This window comes from Nicotiana tomentosiformis, chromosome 2, assembly GCF_000390325.3.
Source record: "Nicotiana tomentosiformis chromosome 2, ASM39032v3, whole genome shotgun sequence".
In the NCBI taxonomy this organism is placed as follows: Eukaryota; Viridiplantae; Streptophyta; class Magnoliopsida; order Solanales; family Solanaceae; genus Nicotiana; species Nicotiana tomentosiformis.
The window spans coordinates 41,859,324-41,884,096 of NC_090813.1; the positions used below are offsets into that span (position 1 = coordinate 41,859,324).

The window sequence follows — 24,773 nt, forward strand, 5'->3', positions numbered from 1 at the left end:
TTGGCACGAGCAATTTCAATTTTTGTAAATTTTTAAATTATTTTTGGTGCTCAAAATTCTTTCATTATTCAAATTTCTTTTCCTAATATGATTGAGCTAAGTGGAACAAAGCATAAATTAACTTCAAGGAGACAGTAAACCTGAGAATACGAAGTATTAAAGAAACTACACACGGCGCAACTCATTTATATAAAGGGCCGTGCATTGAGAACTTAGAGAATGAAACATGAATTTAGAACATTACGAAAGCAATGAAAAAGAAGAAAGTTTATCATGTTTAAAATCTGCATGAAATCATTCACAGGCTCGTTTCGAGTCAAAGCTGGTCAAGCAGATCGCAAAAGCTTGGAAAGCAGAAAGTGGGTAGCGGTAGTCCATTGTGAACCAGTCATTTCCAATTCTGCCAAACTGTAGAATTGTTTTCTCTTGTTCTGCGACTGGTATATTGTGAGAAGGATCAACTGCTGCCAGTAGCTGAAAATTTTTCACAGAAGCCACCGTAACACGGCCTTTAAAATTTAAGCACCAGTATTGCAATTGTTTATGCCATCTAGGAGCCTTGTTTTTTAGCAAAAGCGGCGAATCAGACAAGCTGATATCTATAGCTGGCTCCTTTGTTTTTGAGAGTGGTGTAGAAAATGACTTCTCATCAAAAGATTGAGGGAATGATGTAGGTGTTGGAGCATTGCCTCCCTCCTGGATTGAAGAGAAAGGGATAGAGTGCATTGCGCAATGAATTCTCCTAGGACGACGAACAATATTGAGCTCATAGGAAATGGTAGCTACTCTGTAGTTGCATGCACCTGGAGAAATTTTCTTTGCTTGAAAGCTTTGACCAACTCGACCTTGTTCAATGGCAGTTTCGCTTGAAGGTTGGCTATCATATATGGAAAACTTGGTTCCAACAAAGTTAGACCTGGTCAAGTGGTTTTCAAACATTATTAAAGTAAAATGAAGGGGAGTAGAAGCTTTTCCTTGCTTCCTGCTATTTTGAAGGGGCGGAGAGGAGTGAGTGAAGGAAATATAACTGGAAATTTGATAGAACTTGCCTCAGTTTCCCAACATATGTATTGCTAGATTGAGAAAAATCATCTGCAGCCAACGATATCACGAAGTCTGTGCTTGTTGCCCTTCTGATCTTTTTGGCGGCCAACAATAGTTTATCCCTCTCATTCTCAGCTGTCATCAAGTAAAATGTCAGTTGAGCATCTTCTATTGACTAGGAAGATTTTCCCATTAAAAACATAGACCACAAACTTAAGCACAAGTTATGAAAGCTTTCGCATTTTCAATCCGGTATACTAACTTGATATCAAACATAATATAACATCAGCCTGAGTGCAAGTTCCCCATAAAGTAGGATTTTTGAATTTTGACAAGACAAAGTCTGTTAATTGATCAAATAAAAGAAAGACTTGAAACTGGTTCAAAGAGAGAATCATTTAAGAGGATATCCATCTCGCAGTACAAGCGTTAAAAGAAGAGAAGTTTAGGATAGGCAGAAGATTTTCACTTACATGGAATCATACCCAAGTAGAGGCGATATACTGAATTAGCTTTGTCCCTTTTAATAAAGCACTGGATTGGGGATTCACGGGGACCCGGCTGGTTTAGAAATGGAATCAGAAAAGATCTCTCTGAGTTTAAATCAACATCAGCAATAGCAACAATAAGGAAACTGAAACAGATAAAAGAGATTACCTGCTTCAGTGAAATGGGAAAGGTAAGCCTACCACATTCCTCAGGAGTCTTAACAATCTCCTTTGTAATTTTCCTCCATGATCTGCAAACAGATGCGCAAAAGACAACGACAGAACGAGCAGGCCACGATACCTCACTCTCTTCAACCCTGCGGATGATATCCAAAAGCACTTTTGGTGGTAAATTTGCCCACTGCCCTTGTTCAATGGGATCAGAAAGGGCCACATATGGGACAATATGTGACCGGGTTCTGTTGCTCCAATGCTGCTTTCTTTCTGCTCCCCTCCTTGATATATTCCCTATCCCATCTTTCATCTCCCTTAGCTCGCGAACAATTTTCTTGAAAGACATTTCCATCAATCACACGAACTGACCCTTTCCTTCAACAGAAGGGCAAAGCATTTAGATCAATGAAACAAAGAGGAGCTTTACCTCAGAAAGAACTTTCAGACAATTTTCACCTTTTAAACACATGAATCATTCAATCAACTAAGCCACAATTCCAACTTTTATGGGTTGACTATATGATTTTCCTTTAGGTTGTAAATATTCTGCTATATTCGGGCCCAATCTAATTCCATACTAAATTGGTCTTTTAAGACAAATTTTGAGATTATCTAGAATAGTAGATGTTCTTTAATCGAACATTTATCTATTCACTGACATACAAGTCTTTTACCGGACTGAAAAAGCTCTCATGAAAACCCAACCTAATCTAGATGTAACATCAATACGCCACAATCCCAACAAGTCGGTATTGCCTATTATCCACATACACCATATCTTCAATTATCAGATCTAACACGGAGGTTTAGCCTCTCTGTTTTAATTAAAAATCAATATACCTAGTTTTTTTCTTTTTGTGAGGGATTGAGAAGAAGAAATGCAAAAAAGGTATGGACATGTAACCATTCAATGATCAGCACTGGAATTACACAAATGAGAGACGAATAGTCCAGCGAATATTAGAAATATAAATCATTTGTAGAACATCCTACGATTCAAAATCAAAACTTAGCACTCAGATGTTCCCAAAATGAAGATTTAGCAACAATAACAATCAGAAAATTAAATTGCACGTGTATTTATAAGAGGTAAAATAATACACAATGAAATAAAGGACAACAACGCAAAATTAAAATGTAAGATCCCATAGCATTTCTATACTAGCTCCGCTGAAAACCAAAAGCAAAGTCAACATGAAACTAGGGTGAAGAACAGAAAATAAAGGGAAAATAGGAATTGCAAAGCAGAAATGCGTAGTAAACAGAGAAAATGGCAGGAGAAAACCTGAACAAAGAGTGACAAAGAAGATGAAAGCGATGAAAGAAAGCTCTAAATGTAGAGATTGAAGAAGGAAAATAAATAGGAGACAGAAACACGGCCAGTGAGGTCCACATCTTCAGGAGGAACCCTGGATCAGCATCTGTCAATTCAGCCTCTTAAATAAAAGCTAAAAAAGAGACATTACACTTCTTTTCTTCCTTTTTTCCTCTCCAGATAACTGCCAATATAAGTTTTTTTCTGAACAAGTTCAAACATCGCATTCCTCATAGATGGAAGCCCCGCGACAGAGTAATTGAAAACCTCAAATACCCTTCCTCTTTTTACTATAGACATTAAAGAGAAATCAATCAACTATTCCTCAATCCCAAACTAATCGGAATTCACTAGACACATTCTCTATAATTCTTCAAGTTTATTATTCAGTGGTTAGAGGGGTTTTATCATTATTAGACTACTATTACGCTTGCCATCAACCTAAGACAACTCTCTCTCTCTCTCTCTCATTATGCTTTGCGAAGCTCACATAGGAAGCATGCATTCCAGATACTAAATGAGGCATAAAATCCCTCCACTGTGCATGGCCATTTAAATTATAGAATCACAAGTGTAGTTGGTGATAACTGCAGCGAAAGAGCACCAAAATACGTGAAACCAAAAATTTATACTCCATATCTGATGAAGCATCATTATCTCACCAGAACTTTTTTTTTTGACTAGTGAGTTTAAATACAAGCAATTTGAGATAAAGACTATTTATTACATTAAACATGCTTAAATTATTGGAACAATGGTATATTTACTTAACATGAACAAGTTCATGATTTTGTATATAACCTCCCCGAATATGTGTAGGGAGACTCCTATTAGAACAAAAGCTTTCACCTTTTTAGAAATGAAGATTCAACTTTTCTCAAAATCTCAACTCGTGCAATATAGTTCAACGAAGCTATTGAACGATCAAAAACAAACAGAGACTCAAAGGAGATTCCAACCAACTGATTATCAGAGTCCTTAAAAAGTGGAAAAGAGAATGCAAAAATAAACAAATAACTAAATAGCTTCATTCTAGTGTCATCATCATCAACAACAACAACAACAACAACAAAAACAAACCCAGTAGTTTCCCACTCTAGTGTCATCAACATAAAACAAAATAAAATATATATTATGACGCAAAGGGTGGGGGAAGAACCGAAGGAGAAGGAGACCATATATAAAAGTTTGATCTTTTTCTTTAATTAGCAAAAATATTTTTTGATAAGTTAAATAAAAGATGATACTTTTAGAACACAAACAGATTGATGAACCCCAACAGCAAAAGGGAGGCAGAAATTAGTACAGGACTGTAAGAGTTGGCAAATGGTAAAAATGAAGAAAGAAGAAGTCAGAAACAAAAACACATGAATCAAAAGAAATTTAAAAAAAAAAGGAGATCATAATCTCAACTAGGGAACATAAGAGAAAGAAAAGAGTTAGTTAATGGTACCTTTTGAAGAAACCGCAGAGAAACCAACAAGGCAACAACCCTGCAACTCAAGGGTCGAAAAGATGTTCCACGGGAAGTAGAAATCTACAGATATGTGTATTTATATATAGATATTGGGGGATAACAGAGCTACACCATCCATAGGTCTCTTATAATTACAATGTATATCTTATTTACTCAGTACTGAAACTTACGAAAAATAAGGGGTAATAATATATCCCTTAAAAGGAGGCCTTAATTATTCAGAAGTACCAGTAACACCATGCACTTGCATTGCTGCATCAAGCTTCAACTTAATAACTCAAAACTCAATTAATTCATACGTCCTGTTAGCCCCCTTTTCAGCATAAGTATATCCTCACCTCATGCATAACAACTTAATTACTCAAATAAAGCATCCACAGCACTCACAGAAAAAGAAAGTGAATCAAACATTTCCACATATCATCAAACACCTAATGTGCATTTCCATAGGCCAAGATTCAAAATTTGTCCACAACTCATTTCTAAATAGACCACAACAAGATTTTGAAATAACAATGATGAAATAACACGACTTGTAAAGAGTAGTAATAAATTGATGTAATAACATAGTATTAACTAATTATATGTAACTAATAGAAGTTTTTATATATAAAAACAAATAAAAGATGAGTGCAATAACTCTTTTTTTTTCTTTTAAAAAAAATCTTCCTAATCATATGATTTGAATGGGCTTTGGAGGAGATGACCAAGTGGGTATCTAATTTTAAAATTTCTTTATCAAAAATTTGGCTAATGTGATGGTGGGTATTAGAATTGGCGTAAAGGTATGAAAATGGTGAATGTTAAGGTGGCTAGGTGGTGGAGTAGTGACGATTTTTGAAGATAATAGTGGTAATAGAGTGGTTATTATTATTCTGTATTTCTACCATTGAATGAAGAAAAAAAGCTTGGTTGATTCAGTGCAAAAAATGGAGGAAAAATGGATTTTCTTGATGTGAAGAAGGCTCAATTTTTTTTTTTTGGGGGGTGGGGGGAAATCAAAATTGTTTGTTCATCCTAACCATATTGGTAATATATTATAATTATAAGTAATAAATGCATGTAACAACATATTAACTAATTATATCTAAGTAATAAAAATCTATATATATCTATATCTATCTATTTATATTATTATAAAAGCACGAATGTTTTATGCTAAATGTTAAACGACAAAAATATTCTTGAAACTTTGATTGACTTTTATACCCTTAAATAGTTGTATAATTTAAGAATATATTTATAATTAGCGAGGGTTAGAATTCTTTTCAGATTTAAATTGCACATATGCAACCCTACAAAGTTTATAGTTTATTTCCATTAAAATTCATATTAGATACGATTTACATTATTCAATCAAAGTTAAACTTTTCACTAGAATTTTAAACTTTTCACTAGGATTCTTATAATTTATAAGAATTCTTGTCATCGCTGCCACATAGTTCAAGGAAAATCCGATTATTTTATATATTCTCTTCTCTTATTATATCTTTAATCCTCTGCATATTGTCTCGGAGCTTGATATTTTTATATTTTAGTTTTTGAATTCCATATATAATATCATTGGTGATTGATACTTCTTGAGATTTAAGTAATTTTTATGGATTGTAATTGCTCATCCAATTTTTAGTAACTTCAAATTATTCACATGAATTGGTTATAAGTTTAAATTTTCGTAGACTGAAATATTTTATAGTGTGTTTAATACGAAAATTGAACTGAAAAGACAATTTAAAAGTAAACAAAAATTACTATAATACTTAGGAATGTATTTTTACTATACTATTTGCATGAAACTCTATAGAGACTAGACGCTAATGGATATTGTGTAACTTAAAATACTGGTAACTTCTGAATTAGAGCTAAAAATTAACATATAGTGGAATCAATAATTAAAGATTAAAAAAAAGAGATTGTAAAATTTTACTTATAAATTTGAAAATCACAAGTACATATTTTAATGTTAAAAAATTTAGTCTATATAAGATTTTGTTTCATATGGTATGAGTATGATTCTTTGGAAGGAAATTAGGTGGAATGACTTCTTTGAGTGTGTTTTCTTTGTTATGCATAGCTTTAACGATTTTCAATAGTTTATAAGTTAGAGTAAAATGAAGATATTTAAGAAACTTTGTGATGATTCTAAAAATAAAAATTGAGATTGCTAAGAGCAGGCACTTTCTACTGTTGAGTACTGAATAAATTTTCTCAAACAATAAATGGTTAATGATATTTAGCTACTCAGTATAAAAAGTATTATCTAATTATATTTTTATACAAGTAATAGTACTGCCTAATTGTTGATTTTGATGCTCTAGAAAACGTCTTTTCATTTGAAAAATTTGCCACTCGTTGATACAATTATTGAAAGAACTATATCTCTTGTCATATACTATATTTTTCTAATTTGATATGAATTTATAAAAGTGTTTTATAATATAATTTTTTTTATAGATTAACGCGGAAAATTACGTACTCACGTGAATAGAAACTAGTACTATATTAAAAGTATGAAGGCCCTTAGCGAAATATCGTTCGCCTTTTTTTCCCTTTAAAAATAAATTTCACACTGGACAAAAGTGTAATTTAAGTTTTTTCCATTTTTTTAGGAATTTAAATTAACTAAAATTTTAGTACATAGTAAATCCTTCCATGTTTTGAACTCCTATGCAATTAGTCCTAACTCCTAACATATAGGGCTCACGCAAGAATAGAAACAAAATATTTCTCTGAGGAAAAGAAAACTTAGGCTCACCAAGATTATAATTTGCTTCGCTGACCAATAAAAGAAAGATATCATCTTTGTGTCCATAGTTTAATAAAAAACGTATTGAACTTATTGACAAATTCTATTCTAACCGAATTGTCTTTCAACGAATGATAATTTTCTACGGCATAAACTCCTTAGTGAAATATCGTTCGCCTTTTTTTACCTTTTAAAATTAACTTTTACATTAGACAAAATAATTATTATATTATTTCTTTAAAATTTAGAAATTTAAAATCAACTAAAATTTTGCATATTAAATCATTTTATATTTGAACTTCTATGCAATCCTAATTTTAATAAAAAATATATTCAACTTATAGACGAAATCTATTCTAAACAATTGTCATCATCTTTTTAATTCTTTCAACAAATAATAATTTTCGATATTTCTATATATTTAATTATTTGTTGTAAAATATTAAGCCAACATTAGTAATTTTTAGACGTTATCACTTATCAAAATTTTTATGAGCTATAAGCCAACATCTTTAATCTTAAAAGATCAAAAGATTTAATTTTTAAATTTATTTTATTTAAGAAATCTTATAATTTGTTTGCTTAGGTCATAAATATATCAATAATTTTCATGAAATATTCTCTCGTCCTCATAAATTACAATTATGTATCTCAGGACTTCTATGGCCAAGATTTCTTCACAATCAAGATTCGTCTTTTTAGTAGCTTATACTTTTTATTAACTTTTATTTTACAATATATCTAATCACATTATTAATAATATTTTTATCACGATTCGAAATTTTCCACCGACGGGACCGTGATGACGCCTAACATTTCACTTGCTAGGCAAGCCAACGTTAGAGAATCACTAACCAATTCCTTATTTTCATTCAGTAATTAGCAATAATTAACTAAGATGAAATATAATAAGTGTGGAATATCATAAAACTGTATTAACTACTACCACCCGGATCTGGAGTCACAATTCACGAGCATTCTAGAATTTACTACAAGTAATAGCTTGAAAGAAATACAACTGTCTGAATGAAAGAAAACAGTAGGACATAAAAGATAGACGGGGATTTCAAGGTCTGTGAACGCCGACAGATCTACCTTGAGTCTCCGGACAGCGGACTAATAGCAAATCTCGATCAACCTGAGCCGGTATCAAAATCTGCACAGAAAGTGCAGAGTGCAGTATCAGTACAACCGACCCCATGTACTGGTAAGTGTCGAGCCTAACCTCGGCGAAGTAGTGACGAGGCTAGGACAAGGCACCCACATATAACCTGAACAGTATAATCATGCTAGTGGCAACAACAATAAATAAAAAAATAACGCAGAAATAATGGGAGGGGAATATACAGTGAGGGAATACAACATAAAGAGTGAGAATAATGAAAAGACAGAATTAAACCGGAAATCCTTAAACGAATTGAGTAATTAAGACAGCAAGGAAAACTGCACGGCATCACCCTTCGTGCTTTTACTCTCAACCTCACTAAATAACAAATAAGACTGCACGGCATCACCCTTCGTGCTTTTACTCTCTTCCTCACAATATAAATAATTCATGCACGGTATCACCCTTCGCGCTTTACACTCTTCCTCACAATATAAATAAATCATGCACGGCATCACCCTTCGTACTTTACACTCTTCCTCGCAATTCCCAGAATCAATAACGACGGATAGAGAGAAGTTTCACAAAGAAATTAATATTTCATCAATGATTACTTTCACAATTTAACATCTCAACCTCGAAGCAATATTCATAATTTTATCTACCTTGGTGGAACCGGATACAAGTCTCCCAACATTTCAACAACAACAATAAGCATAGATAACAAGATTTAAGACTACAAATTTGCAAGAATGGAATTTCACTCGCATGCTATGACTCGACCACAATGTATAGATGCTCGTCACCTCAACTATACATCGTATTCAACAACAAAACACTTAGCAAATACTCACACAATACCTATTCCCTCAAGCCAAAGTTTGACACAACACTTACCTCGCTCCGAAAGCCACTTAATTCTCAATCACAGCTTTCCCTTTGGAATTCACCTCCAAACCACTCATATCTATTAAAAAATGACTCATTAATATCAAATATTGCTAAAGGAATCAATTATATTTCATAAATTAAATTTTCCCAAATTTTCCTCCAAGAAGTCGAAAAATCGACCCCGGGCCTGCTTGGTCAAAACCCGAGGTTCGGACTAAAATCCTTTTACCCATTCATCCCAAGCCCGAATATGTAATTAGTTTTGGAATCCGACCTCAAATTGAGGTCTAAATCCTCAAATTTCGAAATTCCTAAGTTCTACAAAAAAATCCTAATTTCACCATAACAATTCTAGATTCTAGGTTGAAATCTTGTTATAAGATGTAAAAGACTGAAAGAAAAGAGTTAGGAATCACTTACCTATGATTTGGGGAAGATTTGGTCTTTGGAAAATCGCCTCTTAAGGTTTAGGGTTTTGAAAATATGAAAAATGGATGAAAAATCTCGTCTAAGTCCCTTTTACTCAGCTGCAGGTGTCGCAATTGCGACCTGAGCTTCGCAAATACAAAGGAACACTCGCAATTGCGATTCCTTCACAGTCCCGCTGCCTTCGCATTTGCGAGGAAAGTATCGCATTTGCGATCACTGCCCTTCCCCAACTCCCTTCGCAAATGCGAAAGAAAACTCGCAATTGCAAGAACTGCCGGCGTAGGCTTTCTTCGCAATTGCGATAAAAACCTCGCAATTGCCATACCTGCTTGATTCACATTTGTGATGCCTGATCTTGCAATTGCGAGATCAGAGGCCTGCAACAGGTTCAGTTATACCAACAAAATTTTCTAAGTTCAAAACATCCCGTGGCCTATCCGAAACTCACCTGAGCCCTCGGAGCTCCTAACCAAAGATGCACGCAAGTCTAAAACATCATACGAACTTGCTCGCGCGATCAAATCGCAAAAATAATACCTAGAACTACGAATTTAGTACCAAATCAAATAAAATTCTCGAGAACACTTTAAAATTTCTATTTTCTCAACTGGACGTCCGAATCATGTCAAATCAATTCCATTTCTCTCCAAATTTCGCAGACAAGTCTTAAATATCATAATGAACCTGTATCGGGCTCCAGAACCAAAATACGGACCCGATACTAACAATGCGAAATATCAATCAATTCTTAAAAACAAATAATTTTCAGACTTTTAATTTTCATCAAAAATTCATAACTCAAGCTAGGGACCTTCGAATTCAATTCCGGGCATACGCCCAGGTCCCATAATTCGATACAGTCCTACTGGGACCGTCAAAGTATGGATCCGGGCCCGTTTACCAAAAATATTGACCGAAATCAACTAAAATTAACTTTTAAGGCAAAAATTCTTATTTTCATTAGTTTTCAACATAAAAGCTTTCCGGAAACCTGCCTGGACTGTGCACGCAAATCGAAAAAGGTAATAATAAGATTTTTATGGCTTAAGAGTACAGATTCGAGTTCTAAAATATAAGATGACCTTTTGGGTCATCACAATTTTATATATTTTAAAATAGTATATTCATTTATATTGGGTACACGCGCAAAGTACGTACCCAAAAACTAGTACTATATTAAAAGCACGAACACCCTTAGCGAAATGCCGTTCGCTTTTTTTACCCTTAAAAAAAGATTTCACGTTAGACAAATTTGGCATTTCATTATATTTCTAATTTTTAGGACTTTTAAAATTAACTAAATCTTTTTTATTAAATATTTTCTTTTTTAAATTGTGTAAGAACTCCTAATATTTAGGAATTTAAATCTTTTCATAATATTTTCTATAAATAAGGAATCATATTACTTCTAAAAGAATTAGAGGAAAAATATATTTCCTTTAGGATTCCTTTGCTAATATTTCCATAAAAAAAGAAAATTATACTAGTACTTCTTTTATAAAGAACACATAATATTAGGTTTGTTAACAACACGTAAACTTATATAATTGTATTATATTATATTATTATCTTTGTTCTTAACTGAAACGGATAATAAGAATAAGTACAAATATTATGTGTTCTTGGCTCTTGGGTAGGAAAAAGAAATTTATATTGTTTTGTGAAGAACGTGTAATAAGCAGGCAACTCCTTCTATGATTAAAAATTTAAAATATTTATAATTGTGAAGAACACGTAATATCAATCTATATCGTTGAGAACTTTAATTTATATCTATTTATCTATCGATCTATCTATTTATATATCTATCTATATTTATGCTATACTAAAATGACGAAGTGATGGTTTCTAATTTTAAAATTTCTTTATCAAAATTTTGGCTAATGTGATGGTGGGTATTAGAATTGGCGTGAAGGTATGAAAATGGTGAATGTTAAGGTGGCTAGGTGGTGGAGTAGTGACGATTTTTGAAGATAATAGTGGTAATAGAGTGATTATTATTATTTTGTATTTCTACCATTGAATGAAGAAGAAAAGCTTGGTTGTTTCAGTGCAAAAAATGGAGGAAAAATGGATTTTCTTGATGTGAAGAAAGCTCAACAATATTTGTTTTTTTTTTTGGGGGGGGGGGGGGGGGGGGGACCAACCAGTTAATACTTGGATGATATGCTCAAGAAAATAAAATCAAGATTAGTTGTTCATCCTAACCATATTGGTAATATATTATAATTAAGTAATAAATTCATGTAATAACATATTAACTAATTATATCTAAGTATTAAAAATCTATGTAAAAAACACATAACAAGAGTACAATAATTCTTTTGTTTTCCAGAAAACAATTCCTAATCATATGGTGGCCTGTCCATCTTGCTCACTTAGCAATTAGTAATACAACATGGGCCAATTACAACGAGCCCTACGCCCCCTTCCCTCCGGCGACTTTGTCACCCTTTGAATATATTTACCACGGTAATATTATCTTTAAACCGGATAAATCTTGAAGGCGCAGTAGTAAATTATATTGAAGTAACAAATTAAAAGCCATGGATTGTATATTACAGTATTCCAGGCTCCCAAAAGAGCCAAATTATGCAAACATCACATTTTTGGTTACATCTGAAAACAGCAATTTCATTTTTGCTCAGTGTTTTGTCTTGTGGCACTCCAAACGTTGTGGACCAGAATGAAATGATAGAACTAATAATTCATTAATGCAGCACTGTCGTAGCAACAATTCCAGTCATAACGTAGAAAGCTAAAAAAGAGACACTGTTTCAGAGTTTGCCGGCAGTCGCAAACAGCAGAAAACTTTCAGTTGATAAAGAGAACTGCTGGTTGATCATCATATTCATCTTGAAGTTAAGTTCAAAGGACTTGGAATTGAAGAAGTTTGAATATTAAAGAAGGCTAGTTTGCTGTGATGAAACTGATCAAATGGAGTTTCACTATAGTATATATAGTGTACTGTCCAATGGAAGAAGAGGTACGTACAAATGGCACGCAAATAATATATGGTAGCTTTTAGTTAAGATTAGTATATGTCTGCATGATTTACCAATAGAAACAAACTTGTGTTCTACAAGTAAATGATTATTGATCCGGTCCATGCATGATATATATAGTAAGCTGACCCTCACCAGCTAGGTAAATGTTCCAGCATCAACTCAATTGTAATATAATGCATGATAGGAATTTGATTATGACTCCTTATCGTAATAATATTTTACTTAGCTATATTTTCGAACTTTGTTAAGTTGATGAGGTCCACTTTTAAGGGAATAAAACAATCAATGGGCTTCTTAAATAAATGATTCTTGGGAGACAATTGTCGAAGTTCATCCGTACATCGATTTGATAACAATATGCATGAATTGTCCTGATCCTTTTCAACCCAAAATCCAGATTTATTAATTGTAAAGCTATCATGCTATCCAGAATTTTTTTTTTATGAAAGTTGTAAAATTAAGCATGAGAGAATGACCTGATTGCTTTCGGTATAAGGGATGCAGAGATGACAAACATTCATGAAAGATAAAGTAACAATTTTATACGTTAAAATAGGTATACGTCTAAGAGTAGAAGTCTTGTACAAAAAATTTCTCATAATAAAAAACACATTTATCAAACCATGTTTAGATCAACGCGATTCCTGTATTGCTTTGTTCTATTAACTTTTCATGTTAATATTTATTTAGATCGACGTGGGTTATTGGTAATTCCTTAACACTTATTTTGCATTCGCCTAAGGAGGCTAGAATCATATTTTGAAGCGTGAAATGCGTGTTAACAGAGGGGAGAAATTAAAATGCGTGTGCAGAGGACTTCACAAAATCCAGTCGTAACTACTTGATATGTCAAATAATTGCAATCGTTTAACCAGAAATGTTCAGCACAAAAAAACCAAATCCACAAAAAAATCTCTGTCATTCATCGTCTAATAGTAAAGGGGAAGATCAGGTCTGCTCACAGCAATGAATATTGATATTATCAACCAAAACGCATTTCACATTGCAACTATAGTTCTTCAAACGAGTCGGAGTACCAGAGCGCAAATTGGATAAACCAACAGAAGGGTAATATCATAAAGAAAAGAGAGACGAACACATCAAAATAATCCCAACAAAAGAAGAAGCACTAAAATTTGATCAATTTTCCATTAGACATGCAGTTATAGTAGAGATTACAGATTGCATAATATGTGTAGCAGCTAAGTAAAGTAGCAACGTTTTCTTCTTGAGAAAGTAAAACCCAAACCTACTGCATTTCAACTGCTCCCGCCAGCACCGGACGAATCGCATTTTGAGGCCAAATTCGTCTTACGCGAATCACAGCCATGACAATGAAGACAATAGCAAGCCCAAAAGCAAGGAAAATCCCGCCGATCATAAAAACCTTGTCGTCTACATGACCAGAGTAATCTTCCCAATTATGAACCGCATGAATCACAGCCACAGTGATCAAAGCAAACATCACCAATGCACCAATGATATATGTAGCTAGTATTCTGGCCATTTTCAGAATGAATCGGAAAAAAAAAATGATGGTTTCTTGAGAGAGAGAGCTTCAGATAGAAAGTGTTGCGAGTATTATGACGAATGTGCTTCGTTCTAGTGTCATGTAGTACGCTTTATATAGAGTGATTTTGCTTGGGGAATGGGGGGAGGGGAGCTGGCTGGCAGTTTTTCTGTTATGCAGAAGGAGCACGGTTAATGGATTGTGGAGAAGGAGCCGACTCAAGACGGTTATCCAAAAGATTCCCTCTACAAAGTTTCAACAAACTACACAACTCGCTTATATGGATATTTAATGGTAAAATAAACCCCAACAATTTTATATATACATAACTATCCCAAATTATAAAAATTCTTTCTCCCCAGTGGATGAGGTTTATTTTACCGTTAAATATCCTTTGTGTTCGCACCTAACCATATAACATATATAAATATATCATAGTTAAGTAGTAAGTTGTTGCAATAACATATTACGTAACTAATTATATGCAAGTAATGTAAGTAAGCATTGATGAAAATGAAATAAATGATGAGTGCAATAAATCTTTTAAAACAAAAAAAATAATATTCCTAATCATATGATTCGAAAGGGTTAATTAGGAGGAGATAACCAAGTGGGTAGCTAATTTTAAATTTTCATGCGATGGTTTCTAGGTCTTAGAATAGGATTTTGCACAAATAGCAGGTCAAATTCTTTTTTTATTTTTCTAGCAGATATTCATAAATTTACACTAATTATACACATATTATACATTATATATTACTTAGTTAATTTTTCTATTGGAATTAGTGTAACGTTATGAAAATTGAGAATGTTAAGTTGGAGAGGTGGTGGGGTATCCATTTTTGAAGAATGGTGGCCATGGAGTTTATTTACCACGTGGAAAAAAACCTGAAGCAAAGATACTTCGGGACACCAGTTTTAAATTTGTCCTACAACGTACAAGCACGAAAACTTTAACCGAGAAAATAAACAAAAGTGTTTCTAAGTATTTAAAGGAAGAACACATGAGAGATGGGCACACTCTTGTCATCCACACAGAAGGTATAACATGCTAAAAGTAAATAACGTATAATAATCTATGAATGTTATGCTGAAATTAAAGATGCAATGGAGCTGCCTATATTAGCTATGATAGATTTCATACAAGTGTACTCTATCTCGATTAGTGATTCTTTTTCAAAATAAAAATAAAAAATAAATATTCTAATAAAGGGTCGTTTTCTAGCTCTTGGGCTCAGCTTTTCTTGGTTCTCTAAATCTTCAAAACCTTCTTCACAATCTTTTGTTCCTCCACTAAAAAGACTTTCATGATCCTGATTTGATCGAATACATGGTGTGGAAGAAGACATCACGTAATATATAGCTATTTAAAGTTAGAAACAAGAATCCTGAAATTTATAAACCGTTTTTGGATGGAAGCATGAGGCAGAGAGAGCGCCAAGGTGAAAATAAGTACTATAAAAATCGAAGAAGCTAGCTAATCACAATTTACAATGTAAATTTACTTGGCATGCAAGTTATGATAAGGCCATTACATGCTCTAATGCTCCAATATAAAGTGCTTGTCAAACTCCTTCAACTTGGTCCACGGGTAGATTTCTTTTAAAATCATAGCAAAATCAACTATAATTAGTAGATAAAATAATCCATTTCCAATAAAGGGTCGTTTTGTAATTTAACAACAAACATGAAATAAAAAAATCTATTTCTAGCTAAATAATCAGCAATTTCCCAGACAAATTAGGAAATCAATATGATTATATTGCATACAATTTAGTTCAGAAATCAACTCAATGGGTACTTGTCTCATTTTATTTATTTAAATTTTTTATTTGAAGATAATGTGATTTCTTATTGAATACTTTTTTTCTCTTTTTTTTCAGACATTACATCGATTTACTAAGATAGTAATGTAACAAAATGACTTACCCAATTACAATTCAAATATAAATATTACACTGATTATGCATAGATACGATTATGATAGATAATATCCTTTTTTTGTTTCTGTTAAGTTTTCCTTTTGGCCACTTAAAAGAGAAATACTTACCAAAAAACTTCACTTGATTTATCCGTTTAAGTTTGAGGTTTTTGTCTTTGAATCCTTGTGGGTGTCCAATGTGAATTCGTAGGAGTTCCTTAGTTTTAGGAGTTTAAAGGATTTCTCTCTTTCTTAGTTTGGTAATTTAGTAAATTAAAAAGAAACATCTTTTAAATTACAATTTTGTCTAACATGAAATATATTTTAAAAAAAATATTTTGAGGTTATTTTGGTCTATCAACATTGTATTCATGCTTTTATAATAACTAGACTCTATACTCGTGCGTTGCACGAATATTTTAGGTCAAGTATCACATAATTTGTGCAAAAGATAGTTAAGCCTTAGTAACACTAGTTAGAGTAATAAAGTGGATACTAACTAATGTATATAATAAATTAACATTTTGAGTAAACTAATATTTGAATTCAAATGTAAATGGTCATTGCTTGTCCCTCCAAAAATAAGTTACATGCAACCTGTAATTATTTGAATATTTTTAATCTATTTGTTCTTAATTTTTAAAAAGTGTGATACGACTAATTTGTCCTCCCTCATATACTCTTTTGTTAATTAATTTTGGAGAAATTGTTTTTTTTCTTAAAAGAGTTCCTTATTCCGGGCACCGTCGTATATCTGATTATTCCGGCACCTTTGAGCTTTATCACCATCGTCGGTGCATTCACAATTTTAGGGACTATGCTTTGCCACTCCCATATATCCATTTTAAAGTTTTCTGGTAATGTCTTCTCTCCTTTCAAAAATCAAATTTCCACTCTAATTCGTTCTGTTCATTCTTCCATAAGAGTTCAAACAAAAAGAAATTCCCGACTTATTGCATTCACCATAGGACCCTTTATTACTTTGAAGTGGTCTTGCACTATTTCTTATGCCCGTTGCTTTTAGACCTTATTTCTTAAAACTCCCGATTTTGCATTAGAAATTTGGTAAAATAACCTATTTACCCTCAAGAGCCATAAAAAAAAGTCATATAGAACCTTTCATAAGTATACATAAAGTTCAGCATAATCAAAGAGGAATTTAATGGATACATAATACGAAATAACTGCACAACATATTAACATATACTGATCATCAAATTTTTATATCCTTTATATACGAACTGTTTAGTTCTATGATTATGTAGGAGAATTTGATTTGTCCGATGAGCTCAAACATAGTTGACAATATGAAATTTCCAAAGCTTGAATGCTATTAAAATAGATACGTACAATAATGTTTGAGAGAAAACTCATACAGCGAAGAAAAATTAAATCTAGCCATAGGAATGATTTATTTAAATTAACATATATAGGTTGTACAAAGTCTCCTTGTTCTTGTGAAATATGTTTATCAAAGTGCTTGTTTCCATGTATGAGACGTAATTCGGATACATAAATCTTTAAGTTAGAGTCCTTTACAAATTTGACATATGATTGTTGCTTTAACAAAGTTTGAGTTGATTTAGAGTCCTAATTATTAGATGAAGTGCTTAAGATTACTATTTTATTCTGTATGGAATTATTCTTTTGAAGATAAAATTTAATTTTGGAAGGATATAAAAGTTCATCAATATATCAGAGATATTTTCGTCATTCAATATTTAGCGTAAATTATTCGTGATTTTATAATTATATATATATATATATATATATAAAATAGATAGATAGATAATTAATGTAGCAGGAGAAATGATGTTCTAAGTACATTTCACACGTCGGACCAAACAACAGTTATCAGATTGTACATTTTAAATAAGACGTCCTTTAGGTGGTGAGCTGATGAAACAAAAGATGAAATGTGAATATGGCAAGAAATATGGACGTGACAGAACCAGCATATAGAGTCCAGAATCAAAATATGGTCTTCTTTTTACTCAAACGATCGAAATACGTGGAAAAAAAATTTAGTGACCAAAATACATATAGTGCCCTTTAAAAGGGCGCTATATGTATAACGTTTTTTTATAAATGCGCTATGGTAAAAGACTGCCAGGTATAACGCCTTTATAAACGACGCTATACATATTTTGGGGGCCCACCAATAAAATAACTCTTCTGCGCTTAACTGACATAACAATAATTCAAATGGGTATAGTGCTCTTTTAAAGGGCGCTATACCTCAAAAAATTCGACCCCCCGGATTGGGCATTGCCTTATTTAAAGGCGTTAAGGATTTTGCAAAAATCCATTCAGAAATATTCTCAACTCTTGTTAAATTTTTCTTCTTGTTAAATTCTCAAGCATTTTGTCATAATGTCTGAAGAGCGAAAAGTAAGGATTTCATTATATTGGAGGGGGGGAGGGGGGTGAGGTTGTGGTGGCGAATAACTCAGTGAGCTATAGTTTATCTCCACAGTGTCATGTTAAGTTGCCACTTACAATGGAGTACGATAGACTAGTATCGTTATTGTGTAACAAAATGACTGTGAGCAAACGTTTGGTGAACCTTAAAGTAACCGGAAGATATCTGTATTTTGTCACTCCGCAAGGGGTTGCTTGTTACGTTGAGTTTAACATCGAAGATGATGGAACTTTGAGTGATTTTTTGAGGACTCCGGATGAATACCGGGAATCTATTTTAATAAAAATATTGAAAATGTACATGAAGGTTGAAGACGTTAGTAATAATGAGGTTGCGCAAAGCAGGGATAACCCTCAGTCATCGGGTGGTTATTCTGGAGCAGTTTTTGCCGAACAGGTTCCGGCTGAAAGAGTTTGGCCTGATTTAAACTTATCTCCACGGGCGAATGAGGAGCGAGGAAATAATTTCTCCTACTTTATATAATCCACAAGACGAGGGGTAAACTTCAATTTTCCTTTGTGTTATGATGTTTATTTTTGTTGTATTGAATTTGTATTAACTTTCATATATTCCACAGGGGGTACTGGCCAGATATGAATTTAACAAGTTATAAACTCACGCCCAGTTGGAATATGCATAGTTCTGGTGTGTTGGATCACAGTGGTCCATCCGGGAGTCATCACCAATAGGATAATGTCCATCATAGGATGTCAACACATTACGACTTGTAAGTGAAGTGATATTGCTATATGTAAAGTATTTATCAATTTGAGTAGCTCATTATTTTGTTGTTTGTGCAGTGAAAACGAGCAAGTTGAACCTCCTGTCCTGACTCAATTTCCCGAAGACGACATATTTAATCGGGATCTGGCAGATGCACAGAGTCAGGAAGAGAACAGTGATTATGACAACAATGCCGATGAGTCCGGAGATGATACAACCTTCCTGATGAGGGTGGTGATGAGGAGGAAGAGAATGCTGGACCTGATTTGACGAGGGAGCATGCTCTACCCCCCGCTAGACCAAGAGTGTACGAGTCCCACGTGCCATTTCATTCAAGGGAGATTACCTATCTTGATTATTTGCCAAGTATACCGGATGTGGATGCCCTCATAAGGGATACTAACGAAATTCGGACAGCAATATGGGATGAGTCTAGACCAACGGTGCTGGCAAAGGGCATGATTTTTCCTGATAAAACGTGCCTAAGCAGGGCGGCGAAAATGTACAATGTAAAAGAGTGTCATGAGATGATGGTATGGGAGTCAACACCGGATATATACAAGGTTGTTTGCCATAGATGGTTTACGGGTTGTCATTGGATGCTGCGTGCGAGCAAGAAGAAACCAGGTATGTAGAAAGTGGGTAAATACATTGGCACCCACACTTGTGAAATGGACACATTCAGTGGGAATCACTTCAACTTGGATGTTGACTTGATTTCTCTTATCCTGATTCCACACATTGAAGCATCCATAAGGTACAAGATCAAAAAGTGCATTACATCCGTCCACTAGGGAGGAGGTGGTACACCCAGAGCTAATGGTGGTAGAGGTGATGTCAGGGTGCAATACCTCCAAATGGTCTCGGATAGTCGTCAGCTGCAGACGACTGGCCCGAGCCAGTGCAGTCTCCTCCTGTGGCCGGAAACCAGTGAGTTGCTGCAGCATGTCCAGGTACTGCCCACCTGTCAGCTCTCTCATGGCCTGCGGCAGAGCAACGGGGTGTCCATCAACGGGCAACCCATATATAACCTCCACGTCCTGCAGTATAATGGTGGCCTCGCCAATGGGCAAGTGGAATGTGTGTGTCTCGCCACCGCTCTATCAGGGATGTGATCAAAGACTAATCGAGCTGCAGCCGCTCGATCTCCAAAATCCAATAGAAGCCCATATCCTGCAGGCGTCTGACTACACGGGGATGGAGAACTTTGCCCTTCAGAAAGTCCCACATGTCGTCCACTCTCCTGACGCGGAGAGTCTGGGCCAGTAACTCTCCCTCCCATATGTGGGAGGACCTATGATCGCCCTGTAACAACAATAGCTCATCGCTAGAAGGTCCGGGATGCATAGATAGAACCTCCATGTCGTCTACTGTAAATTAAACAACATTAATTATATATTAGTTTTATAATTTTATATGTTTGTTTGTAAATTAAATAATTAATATTTATAATTATACAAAATTTAATTATTAAGTATTCACATATGGGTTTCAGACTCGATATTTGAGGCCCAGTAGCACCAAGATATCCGAAATTCTTGTATGTGTTAGTTTTATTATTTTACATGTTAGTTTTATAATTTTATATGTTTGTTTGTAAATTAAATAATTAATTTTTATAATTATACAAGATTTAATTATTAAGTATTCAGATATGGGTTCCAAACTTGATATTTGAGGCCCAGTAGCACCAAGATATCCGAAAAATATTGTTGTTTTCTCATGTTATTTTCTTACGATCGTTGACTAGAATTGGACAGAGTTTGTGTTTGATCTATCAGCTATTTTGACGTATTTTTGGGTATAAGAGATACACTTAAATGATTAATTTCAATAACTACAGTTATACTACGCTAAAAGGCATTACATTTTACTACGCTAAAAGGGCACTATATTACTAGTCTTTAAGCAAATAAATAATCTAAACCAGATAAAAATAACAAATACATTTAATCACAAAAGATTCATGAAAATACATATACAACAGTAAAAAGTAACTTATTAATATTTTTTTGAGCAAATAATAATGGTTTATCAATTTTTACATATGTTTTTTAGCACACTAATATCTTAGTCCGGATAAAAATAACATACCAGTTTAATCGCAAAAAAAATACAAAACAATATAGAACACATTTAAAACAACTAATATGCATTTTTTATACGAGTTTCGACAAAAACTAAATCGGAATACCTCGATTTATATTTTTTGGAAAGTTGAAGATTTGAATCCGAAACGAGCAACCCACAACGAGGGAAGGCTTAGCTACGATGTGAGACCAATAATCTTTACTTTTTGTGGGACGAGTGGGGTCCACTCAAATTTTTTGGAGTCTTTAGGGGGGGGGGACCGCTGCTTTGATTTTAAAATGGGGGGTTGAGACCGCTGCTTTGATTTTAAAATGGGGGGTTAGTTCTGCTTCTGTAACAGGGGAAAGGGAAGGGGCGGTATTTGAAGGGATATATTATCGTTTATTAATGCGCTATACATATAGCGCCTTAATAAGTTACGCTATACCTAGACATCTAATCAAAAATATATATAGCGCCCTTTAAAAGGGCGTTATACATATTTTGGTCACCATTTTTTTTTTCCACGCATTTCGATCGTTTGAGTGAAAAAATACCACATTTTAGTTCCGAATTCCCTGCATATACACTCCAGTCCTACATCCATATTCAAGGAAATAAAGGAAAAAATAATTGTGGCATCTATGCTTATGACATTTTTTTATTTCAGTTGCCTTGCAATACCAACAGATTTTAATGACTTACTTTTAAAAACATAGAATGTGGTATCTGTATTTGAAGTTGCAAATTTATAGTCAAGCTGCTGTTTTTTCATATAATCTGAATGTAAACCTCTACTATCTCGTTATATATTTTATCCATAATGTATAGGTCAAAATCTGCCCTAAAATATTTAGGGCAATATAACACTAAGGAATGGTCAGTCGAGGTCGACCAGGAATTAGCGAGGTTTGTGGTCAAGATATCAACAACGGGCGAGATCGAACACCATTTGCAGAGTGATAACGACTAGTTTTCAAAATGAAATATTAATGAGAATATTCTAGCGGATATTCTCTGCACTTGTACTATTAGGGTGTTAGAGGTATGTCTCATATATATATATATAGAAAAATAGATAATGATATAGGGTATGTGACATTTATTTGATAAGAACAGACTTTTTATAAAAGATTCTCTCTCTTTTATAAAGATACAAACACTACTTTTCTATCAAGATTCTTGTTCATATTATTCCATACTTTTCCGTCAGATTCGAGAATAATTCGAACATTCTAGGATTTGTGTGTCACTCATCATTGCCACAAAAGACAATCATCTAGTTCATCATTTATTGGATGAACCACTTCTCCTATTTACTTAAATGCCATTTATTGTTAGTTCTTCCTCCATTATTGCTCATAATTTTTAGAACAATTAATGTACATTGTAGTCAACCCATTACCAGATCTGTCTAATGTTATTTACGTTTTCGGAACTCACAACTAGAGAAATTATTTTTAACTAAGTTTAACTCATTATTATCTAAACTCAACTGTTTTAGCCAAAGTTAATTTTTTTTGTCAAACATATAAGCCTGGTCTAACTACTTTGACTATATTTGTGTAACGACCCGACCGGTAGTTTTGAGTATTACAACCTAGTTTCTCAATTTACTGCTTAATGTATGCTTTACATTTGTTATGTGACTTGCCGGGGGTAATTGGTTCGGGTCCGGTGAGGATTTAAAATGATTTGGAACACCTAGTTCTAAGGTTTAGAATTTAAGCTGAAAAAGTTGACAAGATATTGACTTATGTATAACGACTCCGGAGAATTTTTGCTAAGGAAATTAAGGTTTTGTGGTGGCGAGGTAGATCAATTAGTACAATGCACTGGAGAGTAAAGAAATATTTTTGACAGAAGAGTATATTTCTGCGGCCCACTATGCGGTCGCATAATCACTCTGCGGACCGCATAATGGTCGCAGAGTGAAGCAGATGCGAGAGATTTGAGGAAATCTGCGGTGCATTATGCGACCGCAGAACAGGTATGCGGGCCGCATAATCACCGCAGGCCTATCCAGGCGACCCTCGTTTTGGAGCTTCAATTATGCAGTCAGTTTGCGGACCACATACGTGTTATGCGATCGCATATCTGCGTTGGGGCTTCAATTCTTTCTAATTTTTGACCCAACCCAACTTCGATTTATAGCCTTTGAAGCTCATTTTAGAGCAAAAATCTGACATTTTTTAGAGAGAAGGGAGAGTTTTCTAGAGAGAGGAAGAAGCTCAAGTGCTTTGTTCTTCAAGATCTTGTTCAAGCTTTGAAATCCAACAAGAAAATATCACAAGATCTTCACCCAAGAGGTAAGGTTCTAACCCCTAGTCTTCAATTTTGAATTTGGGTAAAGATGAATGATTAAGAGTATGATTATTGGGTGTAAGAGTATATTTATACGTATCAATAAGGTTTATGAAAATATTGTTGAGTTCAAATGGGTTGAAAATAGTAGAAATCTTCAAAGATTTTAATTGAAGATTTGAGGGTTGAGTTGATGTCGAAATTTGGTGAAATTTATATGGTTGGACTCGTGGTTGGATGGGCGTTCATATTTTATAACTTTTATCGGGTTACGAGACGTGGGTCCCACGGATAATTTTTGAGTTAATTTTGAATTTGTGTTGGAAAATTAATATTTTCTTATGAAATTAATTACAATAATTGGTATTGACTGAATCAAATTAATTGTAGCTAGATACGAGGCTTTCGGAGACCAATTCTCGTGGCAATGGCATAGCAGAATAAATAATTACACGGTTTGAGGTAAGTAACAGTTCTAAATTTGGTCTTGAGGGTATGAAATCCCGGATTATGTGTTATGTGATTGGTTTTGAGATGACGCACATGCTAGGTGACGGACGTGTGGGAGTGCACCGTAGGAATTGTGACTTGGTCAAATTCCATAGAGCTGTATAGTTGAATAATCTGTTGATATCCGTACATTCTCTACGTGTTAGAGAAAATTGAGCTGAAACTCGTATTAAAAATCATGCTTAGACATACGTTGTTATTGTTGGTACCCACTGGGGTCATTTATGTGGTTGAATTATATGCTCAAATTGTAATTTCACACTCAGTCATGTTCATTCATTTCATATCATATCTCAGTCTCTGTTGCTATTTATTGATACATCATATTATCATTTTTTGGCTGATTTTTATGACATCTTGAGCCCGAGAGACTGGAGAGGTTGATGACTAAGTGAGGCCGAGGGCCTAATTGTGAGGATATTTATGGGATCGAACTGCGAACCGCAACATGTTTTATTGTTATATGCCATGATTGTCTTGATATAGCGCTTGGGCTGAAGGAACCCCTCCGAAGTCTGTACACACCCCAGTGAGCGCAGGTACCTACTGAATGCGAGTGCCGAGTGCTGAGTGATTGTGAGGAATGTGTGATTGTGAGATTGGAGTGAATGGGAGGACTGAGTGACTGTTACTCTG

The 24,773-nt window shown here is 34.0% G+C and overlaps 1 protein-coding gene across 3 annotated transcripts; it reads right to left on the reverse strand.

The window, feature by feature from the left end:
• Nucleotides 1–156: 156 nt before the first annotated feature.
• Nucleotides 157–5,503, reverse strand: LOC104111152 (tubby-like F-box protein 5). Of its 3 annotated transcripts, none has more exons than XM_009620777.4 (5): nucleotides 4,475–5,503; nucleotides 1,702–2,076; nucleotides 1,518–1,605; nucleotides 1,050–1,179; nucleotides 157–916 (listed from the first exon to the last, which is right to left on the reverse strand). In XM_009620777.4, the coding sequence occupies exons 2-5, from the start codon at nucleotides 2,056–2,058 to the stop codon at nucleotides 295–297; spliced, it is 1,197 nt and encodes a 398-aa protein (XP_009619072.1). In that variant the 5' UTR covers nucleotides 2,059–2,076; nucleotides 4,475–5,503; the 3' UTR covers nucleotides 157–294. The 3 variants fall into 3 exon arrangements, with proteins under 3 accessions (XP_009619072.1, XP_009619071.1, XP_009619070.1); XM_009620776.4 differs by having other exon boundaries at nucleotides 1,702–2,081; XM_009620775.4 differs by having other exon boundaries at nucleotides 1,702–5,503.
• Between the last annotated feature and the right edge of the window lie 19,270 nt (nucleotides 5,504–24,773).